The sequence below is a fragment of the Macrobrachium nipponense genome, chromosome 30, assembly GCF_015104395.2.
Source record: "Macrobrachium nipponense isolate FS-2020 chromosome 30, ASM1510439v2, whole genome shotgun sequence".
Classification (NCBI taxonomy): Eukaryota; Metazoa; Arthropoda; class Malacostraca; order Decapoda; family Palaemonidae; genus Macrobrachium; species Macrobrachium nipponense.
Window position 1 is genome coordinate 38,640,752 of NC_087218.1, and position 17,974 is coordinate 38,658,725.

The 17,974-nt window shown below is 36.9% G+C and overlaps 1 protein-coding gene across 1 annotated transcript in view; it reads right to left on the reverse strand.

The window, feature by feature from the left end:
- Positions 1 to 3,020: 3,020 nt before the first annotated feature.
- The window catches only part of LOC135202455 (mediator of RNA polymerase II transcription subunit 15-like), a 36,968-nt gene continuing 22,014 nt past the window's right edge, over positions 3,021 to 17,974 (reverse strand). The window contains exon 3 of the mRNA XM_064231855.1: positions 3,021 to 5,591. Coding sequence (XP_064087925.1) covers positions 5,003 to 5,591 — 589 coding nt within the window. The 3' untranslated portion in view covers positions 3,021 to 5,002. The remainder of the gene's footprint in view (positions 5,592 to 17,974) is intronic.

Consider the following 17,974-nt stretch of genomic DNA (forward strand, 5'->3'; position numbering starts at 1 on the left):
CAATGCCTTTGAAAACAAATTAATTCATATCGCTATTTCCAAAGTCATTCTCCACCAATTTCTTGCTTCCGACAGTTAATAGAAATCAATGACGCCTCATCCATTAAATTCATTAAAAGAGCCAAATTAGCAAAGTAATGATTAATATAACAGACTAGTTTACAAATGATGTAGAAATAAGTGTTATACAGACATGCAGTCAGATAAGACTAAAGCTACATGTGTAACCTACACCGACTACAATTATAATGAAGATAGATATGGAAATAATGGGAGTGTGTGAAAGCGATGTCGAGGCTATGGGAGGTTAGCTTAACATATATTTAAAAGTTATTGCACAACTTAATACCTGATTTACTTTATAGTGTTTGTGAATGATTAGCTCACTTCCTCTTATACCAAATTTTCTCTCTTTATTGTATCATGAATAATGAGGGCCGATACTTGTGTATATTCCCAAGCACACTATAATTGGTCCCAAATGTTTCAGTACAGTGTTCCCTTTCGGTTTGTTCTGTTTGTATGGTGTTTTTACGTTGCATGGAACCAGTGGTTATTCAGCAATGGGACCAACAGCTTTACGTGGCTTGCGAACCACGTCGAGAGTGAACTTCTATCACCAGAAATACACATCCCTCACACCTCAATGGAATGCCCGAGAATCGAACTCGCGGCCACCGTGGTGGCAGGCCAAGACCATACCAATCATGCCACTAAGGCGCTTTCCCTTTCGGTCTCGTAACTTTTGTCTCCCTTCTGTCCAGTCATGACAGCGGCATTCCAGTCTCATTCTCACAGCTTACCTCCAGTCCCTTTACCGCATCGTCTCTTCGGTCCCATCATTGCAGTGTTCCTTCAGTGCCATCGCTGTAGTGTCCTTCCGGTTCAATCATCGCAGTGTGCCTTCTATTCTATTACTGCAGTGCCTTTTCAGTTCAATCACTGCAGTGTCCTTTGAGCTCCATTATTAATTTTCCTTTGGGCCCATCTATGAACTGTTCCTTAAGTCCCACTATTGTAGCGTCCCTTCTGCCCGTCATTGCTGTATCTTTTCAGTCCCATCATTATTGTGTCCTTTCTGTCCCATCATTGCAATGTCCCTTCAGTAAGATTACTGTAGTGTTCCTTCGAGCCAATCATTGCAGTGTCCTCCCAATCCCATTCTTGGAGTCTTTTTGGTCCCATCACTGCAGTTTTATTTTAGTTCCATTACTGAAGCAGCCCTTCAGTCCCATCACTGAAGTGTCCTTTCAGTCCCATTCCTGCAGCGTCACTTCCATCCCTTCACTGCAGTAGTCTTCCAGCCCATTACTGTAGCGTCTTTCAGTCCAATTATTGCAGTGTCCTTTTGGTCCTATTACAGCAGAGTTCCATCAGTCCTATTACTGAGGGATCCCTTCGGTCCCATCACTTCACTACACTGTTCTAAAGTCACAATATTGTAGAGGTCCTTCAGTCTAATCACCGCAGTGGTATTTTAGCCGCATTTTTTGCAGTTTCATTTCAGTTCCTTCACTTTCACCACTTCAGTGTCCTTTCAGTGGCAGTTTCCCTTCGGTATCACAACTGCAGTGTCCTTGCAGTCCCATTCTTGCAGTTTCCCCTCGATCTCACCACTGCAGTGTCCTTGCAGTCCCGTTATTACAGTTTCCCTTCGGTATCACAAATGCAGTGTCCTTGCAGTCTCATTCTTGCAGTTTCCCTTCGGTCTCACAACTGCAGTGTCCTTTCAGTGCCATCACTGCAATTACTGCGATGTCCTTCTGGTCCAATTACTGGTTTCCGTTTCTCTTCTGTAAATCTGTTACTTAACAATGATTACGCAAAAATGCTGATTACCTGCATCACAGGTAACAAGTGTCTATACTTTGGGGGAGATTACAATCCGACTGAGAGATCTTTTGAAGGAGGTGGAGTAGACTCCTCAACCTTGACGGAGTTCTGTGAGCTTCTGAACATTCTTGTTGAGCGCCGAATTAACTGTATGTACGGTCATGTAGGTATTTTATGCCCATTATAATAAAAATTCAATTACATTACCATCTTTTCAGTAATCAATCGTTTACACTATGTGGCTTACGGCTTACTAAAACTATCCGGTCACCATGCCATTCATTTTATCTGATTCCATGATCTATGATTCTATAGTGAAACCTACTTGTGAAAAAAAGTATTATTAGAATAGTCAAAGAACCCGCGGATGAATCGGATGGTGGTTGAGAAAGGGTAGGAGGCCTAATGTCGACCTCTGGACTATTCACCGAAGAGAGCATTGGGGACGATAGGTCAAGATACATAACAACCACTAGAGAATTGGGAAGGGCAGGTCAAAATACATTTGTTTTTACAAGGCTCATCAAAACCACAGTAACCTTCCGTCCATCCCTGTAGATGCCTTCAACCACTGCGATGCATTTACAAATACAAGCAGCTATGAAATGTTACTTAAATTACTATATGTTCTGATTACGTTCTGCATATGTACTACATGTAAACAGACAGCAATAAGCATCTTCTACCTGTTAGGATTTCCATAAAAATTTACTTTCCACAAAGCTTAATGTTCACAGATATTACACTCTGAAGCAAAGTTCTAACAGTATTCTAACTTTCCAATAATGGCCGACTTTTATATCACTGACTGTGGATAACCAAGAGTACGGAAAATATTACTAACAGATGTTGTAATCATTTCTTGGCTTTCAAAAATCTTACGACAAAAAATTGTCAAATGAGTCAATTATTTTATTCAATATCCCGTAATTACGTTCACCTTAACATCCGTCTACTGCGGATATCTCGTCGTGACTGTGTTAATTATAAGAATTACCAACAAAACCCTATTTCATCATAATGATAAGCATAAACTTTCCACAATTGTCTGTATGTATGAATATATGCATGTTTGTATGTATGGATTTTATTTCTTTATATTCCTACTACGAGGATATAGACATATTCAATAATGAGTCTATTCCGTTTCTTGTGGACATCCAATAACACACAAATTCTACCCAGCATTTATTTATTATTATTTTTTATACCTGTAGCAACAAAATATAAGAAAAATATAAATTACTTCCATGGACAATTGGTAGTCTCACAATTTCTGACTTATTTGAATAACAAGAATACTTGTACCTATATGCTATACATTTCGCTTCTACTAATACTACGACAATTACTACTATCATAAGTAATATCCATTCGTTCACTAATCATTCTACTACTGCTACTACTACTACTCCTACTATACTATTACTATCACCAACAACTATAAGTAACCTTGCTTAATCTAATAAATTCATAAATGCCAATGAACCCTGTTAACAGTCCTCCGTATTTTACTAGTGGTATTACTTACACTACTAAGATACATAACAAAAATATTTATCCTAATCCCATTTTTCACCAGCTACAATAATGATATGTAATCTTCCTTGAAAATAACATATTGTGCACCTGACCCATTTTGACAATAATAAAAGCTAATATTAAAAAGCTAAAGGTGAAAATATGATATAAAAAAGCTAATGTTTACATGACGACAATATGGCTGCGAATGACATGACATTTATTTACATGAATCTCGAAAATCAAAAATCGGAGATAGCCCTGTTTTTATTTTTTCTCTTTTTTGTGTAGAGGCAAATTGGGAGGGCAACCTAACGCCCTTTTCTAGCCCAGGCCCGAAGAAAACATGAACAAGGACAAGGTAGGAACAAGAGAGGGGGAGGGGGTCAACGACCTTTTTGCCTAATCAAGTCCAATCATTAGCAGGTAAAAAACAGGTAACGCCAGATTATACAACTCAATCAATAAATAAATGAGTCTAGTGTATTGAAATGACGCACAATTTAAACCTGATACAATTTTACCGTTCACAGATAACAGATAAGACAGGTACCTTATAACCTGAACTGTTATAGTGCTGAAAACAGCCATCAACATTTGTCTACATAGAGGGAATAATTCGGTTTCCGATGCTGACGTTCCAAATTTCCGTCATTAAATCAAATTAATTTCGTAAACCGTAACCTCTCGTGTAAGTAATGAGTAAATCACAAGTAATTTCAAGAGTTGCCGTAAACGTTACTAAATCAAATCGCAAATTCAGAAATCACGATCATCCCTCATGCTGTAAAATAAAAACTACGTAAAATTTCAAGAGCTATAAGACAAGTTTTAAACTCTTGAGGAAACCTCATGCTTACCTCAACTCTTTCTGTATATTGGGAAATGCTTCTTTTCCTTTAAAAAAACGCGAGACAACAGTTCACCATTTCCTCACATGAAGTCTACCAACGAAAGACTCGGACGGGCGCTGGAACGTGATAAAAAAATTCTCACTTGAGATCTGGAAATTCTCTTAATTTACATTTCCAATTGAGGCCTACATCTTCCCTGATATTTGAATATCAATATTTGCAAAGTTCCATGACGTCGAAACTTGCACTTGAGATCTGGCAATTCCATAGAGTCCAATTCTAACTTATGATCTTGAAAGTTAATTCCACGATGTTACATGTTTATCTTGAGTTCTGGAAAATTCAATGACGTTCAAACTCACATTTGAGATCTGGCAATTCAATAGATTCCAATTTTAACTTAAGATCTAGAAAGTTAATTCCATGATGTTATATGTTTATCTTGAGTTCTGGAAAATTCAATGACGTTCAAACTCACACTTGAGATCTGGCAATTCCATAGAGTCCAATTCTAACTTATGACCTGGAATATTTCCAGACGTTAAAACTTGCACTTAAGATCTGGAAAATGAGTTCCCCGATGTCTTACTCTTATCTCGAGACCTGGATACATTTTCCAGCGTTAAAACTCGCACCTGAGATCTGGAAAATTAACGTCCAGATCTGAACATTTTATTTTGAGATCTGGAAGAGGAATGTGCAGATCTTACAATTTCCCTTTGAGATCTGGAAGATGAAAGCCCAGATCTTACAATTTGACTCTGCGATCGGGAAAATCGCAAATTGTCCCGCTGCTAGAAATCGCACTTGAGATCCGGAAACTCCATGATGTGGAGAATCTTCTGGATCTGCAGCTTGGCCAGACTCCTCTTCTCGAGCGGGAGCCTCTTGAGGGAGGGAACGAGGCTCAGGCAGAAGAGCCGCTCCTCGTTCTCCTCGTCCTCCTGCCGGGCGCTCTGGAAGTTCACGATCATCTTCAGGATCTCCATCTCGGAGGAGGAGGAGGAGAAGGCGGAGGAGGAGGAGGGGGAGGAGGAGGAGGACGAATTCATCTTCTGGACCTCCGCGACGTCGTATTTCAGTCTCTTGGCGTTAGGGCCCGTCGAGGAATACTCACTGGCGGGGGGAGGATGGGAGGACGCGGGAGGTGGATGAGGAGGAGGAGGGTGAGTATGCGAAGGATGCTGGTGCTGCTGCTGAGGATGAGGATGTGGATGGGAGGAAGCGGGAGGCTGCGGCGGCGGTGCCGCCGCGTCGGTCAATAAGTAGGAGGTGGGATCTGGTTTCATGTCGGCCACGATGTCCTCCTCCTCCTCCGACGGTTCCAGTTCCTCGTCCTCGTCCGTGCCGCCCGTGTCCGAGTAGATCTCCCGCTTGTTGGGCCTGGGGGAGGGAAGGGCGGAGGGGAAACATGAAATATTAAGGATTAAATCATTCCATAAGAAATACAAATAAAACAACATGAATAATCAAATACATACATAGGTAACCAATGATCAACAAATGATTACGTTCAATAAATAAATAACTTGAAGAAATGACTTCATTAACTTAATATTAAATTTAATAATACATAAACAACGAATGATTACATTAACTAATGATTAAAATAGAAATTAAACGAATGCTTATATAACAAAACACACTAACTAATTCTCCAAACAATGATTAAATAAGTCAATAACACACACAAACGTGAGCTAATTATATAATTACCTAAGCAACTAATTACTAGAAAGCTATAATAGGCTGAATCATAGTATTTTCAACCAACTCGTTTTTAAAAACTTAGTTAAATGAACATGTAAACATATGTTTGTGAACATTTTCGCAGGCATTTTGGCGAATATGTGTTTACATATATACTCATGTTTATTTACATTTTTTACTTAGACCTTTCAGTTAAGATATTGATTCTACAAAAGATCTCTTGTTGGCAGGAGTATAACCACGTTAGCACATATGAATATATGTAGCTCCATATGCATGTATAGGTGAATGTATATATATCCAAATATAAATGTGTATTTATATACGTATTTATAACTGTATATATGTATGTATATATATATATATATATGTGTGTGTGTGTGTATATATATATATATATATATATATATATATATATATATATATATATATATATATATATATATATATATATAATATATGAATAATTATCACATCGAACCGTGATCCATTTATATATCAATTCAAGCTACAAATGTCCTTTAATATCTAAATTCACTTTACCTCCCAAATGATATATTTTCATATATGTACCGAAGGGGAATTTTTAAGTTGATAACAATTTCGTCCCCCCATGGGATCGAACCACCGTCCAGGTGGACGGGGACGAAATCAGGACAGTCAGTGACGCTATCCAATCAGCCAACAGAGACGCTATAAGTTCATATCGATTCTGACCTTACAAATCACCCTCGATCTGGATGCTTTCGTAATTAGAATCGATATGAAACCCCGTCTACCATGTTGGCCAATTCGAGCGTTTGACAGAACGTAGCCTTTTGTTATGAATAATTATCACATCGAACCGTGATCCATTTTATATATCAATTCAAGCTACAAATGTCCTATAATATCTAAATTCACTTTACCTCCCAAATGATATATTTTCATATATGTACCGAAGGGGAATTTTTTAAGTTGATACAATTTCGTCCCCCCCATGGGATCGAACCACCGTCCAGGTGACGGGGACGAATCAGGACAGTCAGTGACGCTATCCAATCAGCCAACAGAGACGCTATAAGTTCATATCGATTCTGACCTTACAAATCACCCTCGATCTGGATGCTTTCGTAATTAGAATCGATATGAAACCCCGTCTACCATGTTGGCCAATTCGAGCGTTTGACAGAACGTAGCCTTTTGTTATGAATAATTATCACATCGAACCGTGATCCATTTATATATCAATTCAAGCTACAACATGGTAGACGGGGTTTCATATCGATTCTAATTACGAAAGCATCCAGATCGAGGGTGATTTGTAAGGTCAGAATCGATATGAACTTATAGCGTCTCTGTTGGCTGATTGGATAGCGTCACTGACTGTCCTGATTTCGTCCCCGTCCACCTGGACGGTGGTTTTCGATCCCCATGGGGGGACGAAATTGTTATTCAACTTAAAATTCCCCTTCGGTACATATATGAAAATATATCATTTGGGAGGTAAAGTGAATTTAGATATTAAAGGACATTTGTAGCTTGAATTGATATATAAATGGATCACGTTCGAGTGATAATTATTTATACAAAAAGGGCTACCGTTCTGTCAAACGCTCGAATTGGCCAACATGGTAGACGGGGTTTCATATCGATTCTAATTACGAAAGCATCCAGATCGAGGGTGATTTGTAAGGTCAGAATCGATATGAACTTATAGCGTCTCTGTTGGCTGATTGGATAGCGTCACTGACTGTCCTGATTTCGTCCCCGTCCACCTGGACGGTGGTTCGATCCCATGGGGGGACGAAATTGTTATCAACTTAAAAATTCCCCTTCGGTACATATATTAGGGCTTGTGCCTTGTATGATAAGGCGCCCTATGAGGTAATGTTAGACTAGCGATAATCTTACGCTAAGTCGGTTGGTATTGCACTTCCATCTTCAATGGAGTGTCTGGGGTTTGTAGATCACTACGAAGTCGGTATTATCTTGTTGGTTTTATTACGACGATGTGTTTAAACTCATGGTGAGGAGGTTCTTGTAGAAAACACGAAATATAAAAATATATGTATTCTTCTGAAGTTTTACATGCTGAAGATCAGATATGATTGTACAAGTCTTCTAATAACGATAGCTTGATCGCTTCTGCCAATGATGATGGCTAATCCTATTCCTCTACATGATAAAGCTTAGGTAAAGAGGTACAGGTCTTCTAATGACGATAGCTAACTCTGTTCTGCCTGTCTACCATCTCTGTTACAAGTTATGAAGGAACAGACAGTAGTTCGAACATAACACAAAATACATACAAATGACATAGTTTCATACGAACACACATTCAAATGAGACACGCTACAGATCACGTAGGCCGTTTGAATATAGGTCGGGGTAGTTGTCTCAAGCAGGGAGCTTGGACTAGGGTTTATAAACAATTGAATGACTACAGGTGACGGCATGTCAACTTAGCCTACATACTTATTGTATACGTCATCTTTAGCGTCTCTAGTCTGATCACATTCCTGCAAGCAATCTGGTTGACCTCTTTAGTTTTATTCTTTTATATATATGGACTAACATTCCATATTTTTATTATGTAAACACTTACATCAGCTCAGTCAGCTACCAAAACCAACTACTGAATATCACTCAAACCTGACTTGCACTTGACTTATAGGAGTGTGATACAGACACTATGTGATATATATAAGTAAATAAAAATTCATGGTGTACATGAATTGATTTCAAGTAATAAAATATAAAACAATGTATCATTGGTAAATAATAGTGATCACGTGATATATAATGATACAGTTTTTTCACTTCATCTCATTAAGATACATATGCTACAGAAAATACTAATGTACTCCGATAATTGCATAGAATGAAGATTAACATGATAAAAATCATATTTTTAACTGATAAAAAAAAAATTTCAATATATGAATTGATAAAATCATTAATGTTTATGCTGATTGATTCGTTGATTTCTGATTCATTAATCAATATACTAACTCATATATAACTGCAGATATTGGTAAGATAAAAGGTAACAGATTGATTATAGGCTACCTGATTTGTTTATACATATGTATATGGATTCATAAAATTATGATTAATATATGTGCACTTTAAATAGATTCCTATTGCGTACACGCAAGATATATTTAGATTCTGTTATTTATGATCATTTATATAAGAGATTCCTATCGCGTACACGCAGATATATTTCGACTCTTGTTATTTATGATCAATTATATATAGGATACATGATACTTTATATATATAGGATACATGACCGAGGTTATACTACTTCACATTTAACTAGCTTTCGAACAACTTTTCGTCCATTACACAGTTCCAGACAACCACCTATAGCCCAATGAAACGGCCTATTTCACAGGGTTAAAACAAGGGGAAAATTTGCTGGGCGGGTCCAAACGTTCTATTTTTGCGCTCATACTTATTCTCTGCATCCTAAGCTACACGATTACGTTCGCGATGATAAAAAAACATCCCCAGCACGAGTCCTTCGCCAGCAAAGTAGAGTTGAATATCCTTCGGGTCGTAATTGTCGGAAGTATGTCCCTTTCGTAGTCGATTTCCGACAGTCGCTGGAGCGTTCCGCACGAAAACGAGATTAACGACGAGATACGGTGTCGGTCGAAGAAGTCCATGATGGTGCTTATTCCTTTCACATTGCAGGCGGTTGTTACTCGACTGCCGTCGTCCGCAGCGACGAACGATTTTTTGAAGTTGCGATGTGAAACTCTCGTACTGCTGGATACTGTAACAGGTTCCATTAACCAGCCTGCAAGTGAAATTATACTTGTCACAATGGGCAAAGTAAATTCAGACGACATCCAAATACAGGGGAGGGAAGAGAGCCATTTAGACCAGATTTAAACCCACATGAATTCGCTGATATTTTGGAATTCAAAAGAGTGGCGCTGTACAAACTTTTTTATCCATGGCATTAACAATGAGTGAACCTATCCAGGTCTATGATGACTGTAAAAATATCCATAATTATAACAAATAAATAGATATCATTACGAATCTCAAAGAAAATTCGATATTACTGGTAGTAAGTTACTAGACAAAGAAGTGGAAAACGGAGCTAATTGTAAGATTGCCAGGCAAACATAAAGAGTCAAAGAGAAGATTAATCATGATTCTGTAGTTCTCTATGCTAACTGAAATTAAGTTGTGATAAAATCTGATCCTATGTGCCCTAACAAAAGTTTCATATTCAATTTTCTCGTGCGCATCCTCTGAGGTTAACTTTTAAAACATTATTAATAGGTAGGAGATGCAACGAAAAACCCACTATGTAACTAATTTCTATATAAACTTTGGGTTTTTCATGAAAATGTGACATTTTCCCATGAATGTTTTACTTGAATTGTAATAGGCTAATGTTGCAAGTAAATATTTCATATATACATATCTTGATACTTCTAAATGTCTATGAGGTTCAGAAAAAAAATTTTGTTGTTATAGAAATTCTATTTGCTTATTTGTTCATTAATTTTAAAAATGATTGCAAGTCCCTTAGCTAAAGTTGCATTGCGCATACAGATAGACATGTCTGCCTTGCCCATGAGAAGTTCGGGCTAAGCATTCCTTTCTCCAGTCAATCTGCTTTTTGCAAGCGCGAGATGAAGCCTGTGTAAGCAGATTATTGAGGTTAAAAGGAACAAATACTGATACGGCAATGATGACGTCGTCACTTGGCAGGAGATTGCTCTCAGCCAGCTAAGAGTTACGTTACTTGCTGTAATAAATACGACTTTAGGATAAATTTATTATCTTTTAATGCTCGACCCACATGAGAAGAATGTCTGAAAAAAAAAAACAGTACCAAAATTGAACAATATATTAGTTTCATGTTGGAAATCTACATAATTGTGATTATGTTAAATTAAATATTCCTTATCCAAACTGATGAAAAAGGTTTCCATACAAATTCTATATATATTATTAGCCCTGTATAAGATTCATATAGGATTATTCCATAGATAACATTTTCACTTCTAGACTTCCTGACTTTAAAATCTCTTTTATTTTATTTTATTATTTATTTATTTATTATTATTATTTTTTTTTTTTTTTCATTGACTACGAATATAAATCACCGGGGACAGACAATATGTCAGTAGGTTTTGGCTATGTGTTTTGAACTTTTAGCTTATTTGTCATTACTAAAGCATTAAGTTAGAGTTCAAATCTTTACACATATATATTTGGATATTTAATAACCTATGGTTACGTTTTGCTTATTGATTTTATCGTGATTCCTTTTTTATTATAATTTGTAACCCTTCCGACTTCTTACGGAGTGTATTATATTGACTCCACTTGTATCCATATTTATTTTATTTTTTTATATTTATTTATTTATATATTTTTTTATATATATTTGATAAATTAATGGTTGGCTTGAATATGTGGAAGAGTGTTCTAGCGGCGTACCGTATAAGGCTACTTGCGGTATCATTTCTACAGATACGAGATATGAATGATAAAGGTATTTAAAACCGCGAGAACCGCTATAATCCAGTTCGGATCCAATATCACGAGTTGTACTTGTAAGACATTGTCACTTTTTTATTTATCTCTTATTCTACCAAACCGATTGACTCTGGGTGATAAAAATATTATTATTTGGTTTTTCTTAATGGATAGGAATTCACACAACGCGTTATGGAGATTATTATTGATTTACACCACCCGAGTCACATTATCATGTGTTGAATTCCATGTTTACTGATTTAGCACTCATAAATATCCTAATGCACTCAATTGCGTGTTTGTTTTTAGTGCTATTACTTCTATATAACGTGTCAAGGAACTATTAACACTAAGAAGGTTTATTCCCTCTGTCAGACTCGTAATTCCTGTTAATAATTCTACGTATATTCTTTCAAGGATTGATTTGGCACAGGATAGGCCCTTACTGACAGGTGTCTTAGTGTGTCCCTTGTTTTCATGACACGTGTTACAATCAATTTATGCTTTTTAATATCTGTAAGCATTGTAGGCCAGTAAAATAGTGATTTGGCTTTCTGTGACATAATAAGGAACCCTGGATGACGGAATGCAACCAGTTTAGGACAATTGGTATGAAAGAGATTATTACTACTACCTGGTCGTTAGTCATCTGCTGTGTTCTTCGGGTTTTCCTCGTCACGGACCTACATATAATATTACATTTGATTACATTATTCTGATACACATACTTTAAATATACTTGTGCTTTAGGGTTTCTGCTCGAAGTGTTTATTGTTTTTGCTTAGCCGCTGACCGTGTTTCCGTCCGAAGTGTTTATTGTTTGCTTATTGCTGCTGACTCTGTTTCCGTTCGAAGTGTTTATTGTTTTGGTTATGTCTGTTGACTCTTGCTTTGTTCAGTTTGTAACAGTTCTGCGCTCCAACCCAGATATTCAATGCTCGCGATCTCTTGGGTTAAGGAATTTTCTTGTTTAGATACGGTTTTAACAATAGGCACGGATGTTTCTATATCTTTTAGTCTAATTAATGGTTCTTCTTTTTGCAGTATGGTGCGGGATTGCGGGATAATGCGTCAGCTATGATAATTGCTTTCCCAGGTAGATATCTTATCTTGGCTCCAAAGACCTGAATGATCATTTGTGACCGAGTTCCTTTTGGACTGTGATTAAAGCCTTTGAAAAACTCGGTAAAGGACTCATGTTCAGTAAGGACTTTATCAGGATAGCCATAGATTATGAACTTAAGATGTACTAGTGAGTTAAAGATACCTAGCCCTTCCTTGCCTATTACTGCATATTTACTTTCAGAGGGCTTTAGTTTACGTGAATAAAAAGCTATAGGGAAGAACTGTTTATCATATTACTGAAGTAATACCCTCTTACCCCTTGGTCTGAGGCGTCTGTTGCAATAAAAAAAAATTCTTTATTTAAATCAGGGATTTTTAAGTTAGGTGAGCTGCATTTTCCGCTTTTAAGATATCGAACGCCTGTTGATGCTTTTCAGACCATAATAAATCTACGCTCCTCTTCGTAAGATCTGTTAAAGGAGCTGTCATGATTGAAGAGTTACATATTTACATACGATTGTAATACCCACTACAGCGCCAAAGTGCTGTATCCCCCTTTTACGTTAATAGGTACCGGAAAGTTATGAATAGCCGACACCATACCATGGACTACTTTAAGACCTTGACTAGACACATAAAACCTAGATAAACCATGTCCGGTTTTTAAATAACTCACATTTAGATATTTTACTCTGAGATTATTTGTCTTTGTCTCTGTAGCACTAGCTCTAGTTTATGTGAATGTACTTCTAAGGTATTAGAAAAGATTACAAGATCATCCATATAGGCATGTAGGTATCCCCTAAAAAGTCTCCAAACACATATATTGTAATTGGGGTGCAACGTAAGCCGGAGGCATACGTAAAAATTGATTATGTCCCCTGAGTGTGCTGAAAACGGTGTATGAGGTACAATCACTTAGGTAATGGTATCTGGTAAAAGCTTTTAAGTAAGTCCAAATTGGTGAAAAAAAAATTTATTCTAACCTAACAGAGATAAGATGTCGTCGGTACATGGCACTGGAAACTATCGGGAGTCGTTTCCTTGTTTAAGCGTCAGAATCTACGCAGATATGCCAAATCCGATCATTTATGGCATGACGTTTGAGGGAAAAATTATATGGGCTTATTTGATTTCCTAATGACTCCTATTACTAACATTTTTCAACTTCGTCATTTATCTCTATTTTGAAATTTCATTTAGAATCTATACGAAGGTACGTAAATAGCTTTATGTTTGTCCTTAGACCGTGTTTTGTGTTAAATTACATCCGTTTTTTTCCAGAGATCACTCGCCAGTGGAGAAACTTCCTGGTATTCAGGTAAAAGATAAAAAAAAATTTCTGCTGAATCACCTCTGCTTGAATGACTTTACTGATATTACTTTAGATAGATTATCAGAGAGATTCATCCACGAATGGTTGGGCGGGATTAAAAGTTAGCAACAATAAAAGAAATGCGATATTTATATGTATAGGTTTTTGTGGATTACTATATTAACTTGTTTGCAGCGAGTCAACCGTGTCTAGGGCTTTGTTCGCGGAAATCGTTATATTTCAGAGTGTCGGGAAGGATTAAAATTTCATTTCCCAGCAAAGTCTTTTTACACGCACTAAGACATTCGAGGGTGCATGCTTCTCGAGATTTTGCGTGCAAAGTGCGACTGCGGTGTGGGAGAATTCTGTTGGGTCATTTGAACAATGTTACGATATAAGTTATTATTTGATTAACTGTCTCATTTTTGTTCAAACGGATTTTAATATGTTTGAAGGTTTATAGGATTTCCCTTTGATAAACACGCCTTATTTTTGCAGGATGTAAGATAATATTTTGTATACCCCTAGATGAATTTTACAATACACTAGATACAGATCATGTGTTTTTTATAACTATAGAGGTATCTGTAAACGCTCGCTTATCCGGACTTCTCATTAGGGAAGTTCGAACAAACAGACGGTGGGGAGTCCGTACAAATACAGGATATTACGTGTACTAAAGGAATAAACAAGATATTCTAATTTTTACTGCGCGTACAGTCGGGCTTTATCCACCACTACTTATAATAACTTACGTATTAAAAAAAAACGAAAACCTGCTCTGATTACTTTATACGGTCGTGTGTTTCATAGGAAAAATCCTTTTTAATTCAAAAAGATATTGGCATGTATGAACAACACATCGCTTTTCCCCACTCTGCTAGAGTCGCTTATTGTATGGAATTTGCTATGCTTTGACACTTCGGCAGTTTTTGACTGACCTTGACCGCTTGACTAGGTGACACAGTCACCGAGTTTGCTTGTTTGATTCTGAACGGGCTACTGTTTCTATTTCTTTTTGTAATAATTAAGATCCTTCTCTTTATTACCATCGGCAACGTATTGTGTGTTTTTAGCATTATGTTCTGGTTACGTATAAAGCAATGAATGACGAACTATTAGGAATTGAGCGATTACTAATAAGACAAGTTATCACTACTGCATTCAATATTAACTGTTTGTACTTCATTCTTTGCTAAAATTTGAAAAATAGTGAAGGATCCTGGTTCACGCATTAGCCTGATGAAAGTTTTTTACAGACATGTTATTCCTTGCAATCCAGCCATATTTTAAAAGTTAAGTTGAGTCATTAAGGTTCAATATTTTATATAACTCAAAAAACTCAAGGCTAAAACTGCGATCGGGACTTTGCAAAGGAGCATTTATTGTCATGACCCGAAATAGTGTTACCTCTAATTTATCTAGATTTGTACGGGTGTTCCACTTGTTTTTTGTGTGTTTTCTAATCACTACGGTGCCTAACGACCCCTATCCATGCATCTGTATAAATACAGACGTCCACTGCGTAAACGCATATTCACTGTTTAATATGATTTGTTACGTAAAGGGATTAATAATCACCAAAATGATAAAATTAACATAGTATATGATTATGATATTTCAGTAGAACCTCTGGAAACAGACACTCAAAGATAAAAAACTCGCAGTAGCGAAATCTCAATGATGTAGATAATTTCTGTAAAAAAGTAAGATTAAGAATGTCTCGTAACTTCAGCCACAGGAATAACGAAATTCGACCTGCAAAGGAAACACTCAAAGTTACTCCAAATGAATAAAAAAATTGTACTTAGCTTGCTTTTGTGGGAAGTCACGGTGTTCCGATAACGCACATGGCCTTGGTCCTCCTTCTCTATTTAGCGGATGACCCGGTTTGGCTTCAGTTTCCCCCGTGCGCGTTATTTCGATGATTCGAGCCCTTGAAAGAAAATCCGATGCTGCAGAACGCGTTCAGGTTTGTTTCTTGAAGTGCCGGAAACGCTCACTAACCGAGTTTTCCTTGAATGATTCTAATGAGAGACGAAGCTTGCGTTGCCGTAGGAAAAAGACACGTCGGTTTTGTTTCTTGAAGTTATTCACTAAACATGATACTAAGTTGCTTGACGAATCTTGTTGTTTTCTGAAGTCGCTCACTAACGATGATACTAGGTTGCTTGAAGAATCTGCTGCTTTCGTCGTCGTTGACTTCATGATTTATTATTCTGTTTTATCTTCGGAGAAGTTGTAGAGTCCTTCTGGTACGCTGGCCACCAATATTAGGGCTTGTGCCTTGTATGATAAGGCGCCCTATGAGGTAATGTTAGACTAGCGATAATCTTACGCTAAGTCGGTTGGTATTGCACTTCCATCTTCAATGGAGTGTCTGGGGGTTTGTAGATCACTTACGAAGTCGGTATTATTTCTTTGTTGGTTATTACGACGATGTGTTTAAACTGCATGGTGAGGAGGTTCTTGTAGAAAACACGAAATATAAAAATATATGTATTCTTCTGAAGTTTTACATGCTGAAGATCAGATATGATTGTACAAGTCTTCTAATAACGATAGCTTGATCGCTTCTGCCAATGATGATGGCTAATCCTATTCCTCTACATGATAAAGCTTAGGTAAAGAGGTACAGGTCTTCTAATGACGATAGCTAACTCTGTTCTGCCTGTCTACCATCTCTGTTACAAGTTATGAAGGAACAGACAGTAGTTCGAACATATGAACATACATACAAATGACATAGTTTCATACGAACACACAATCAAAATGAGACACGCTACAGATCACGTAGGCCGTTTGAATTATAGGTCGGGGTAGTTGTCTCAAGCAGGGAGCTTGGACTAGGGTTTATAAACAATTGAATGACTACAGGTGACGGCATGTTATCTTAGCATACTTTTATTGTATACGTCATCTTTAGCGTCTCTAGTCTGATCACATTCCTGCAAGCAATCTGGTTGACCTCTTTAGTTTTATTCTTTTATATATATGGACTAACATTCCATATTTTTATTATGTAAACACTTACACATATATGAAAATATATCATTTGGGAGGTAAAGTGAATTTAGATATTAAAGGACATTTGTAGCTTGAATTGATATATAAATGGATCACGGTTCGATGTGATAATTATCCATAACAAAAGGCTACGTTCTGTCAAACGCTCGAATTGGCCAACATGGTAGACGGGGTTTCATATCGATTCTAATTACGAAAGCATCCAGATCGAGGGTGATTTGTAAGGTCAGAATCGATATGAACTTATAGCGTCTCTTGGTTTGGCTGGATTGGAAGCCCCGTCCACTTGAATGGGGGGTCCTTGGAAAAATTTCGTCCCCGTTCCACTTGGAATGTTGGCTGATGGATTAGCGTTCCACTGACTGTCCTGATTTCGTCCAACGTCCCACCTGGTACGGTGGGGTTCGATCCCATGGAGTGGGGGGACGAAATTGTATCAACTTAAAAAATTCCCCTTCGGTACATATATGAAAATATATCATTTGGGAGGTAAAGTGAATTTAGATATTAAAGGACATTTGTAGCTTGAATTGATATATAAATGGATCACGGTTCGATGTGATAATTATTCATAACAAAAGGCTACGTTCTGTCAAACGTCGAATTGGCCAACATGGTAGCCACGGGGTTTCATATCGATTCTAATTATGAAAGCATCCAGATCGAGGGTGATTTGTAAGGTCAGAATCGATATCAACTTATAGCGTCTCTGTTGGCTGATTGGATAGCGTCACTGACTGTCCTGATTTCGTCCCGTCCACCTGGACGGTGGTTCGATCCATGGGGGGGACGAAATTGTTTTATCAACTTAAAAAAAAAAAAAAAAAATTCCCCTTCGGATACATATATGAAAAAAATATATCATTTGGGAGGTAAGTGAATTTAGATATTAAAGGACATTTGTAAGCTTGAATTGAACTATATATATATATATATAATATAATATTGATTTAATATATCATATATATAGATATACTATATATAATATATATATATAGGTATATATATAGGTATATATAACATATATATATCGGTATACATATATATATATATATAAATATATATATATATATATATATATATATATATATATCTATATACATATATATATATATAATATATATATATATATATATATATAACATACTCGTATATA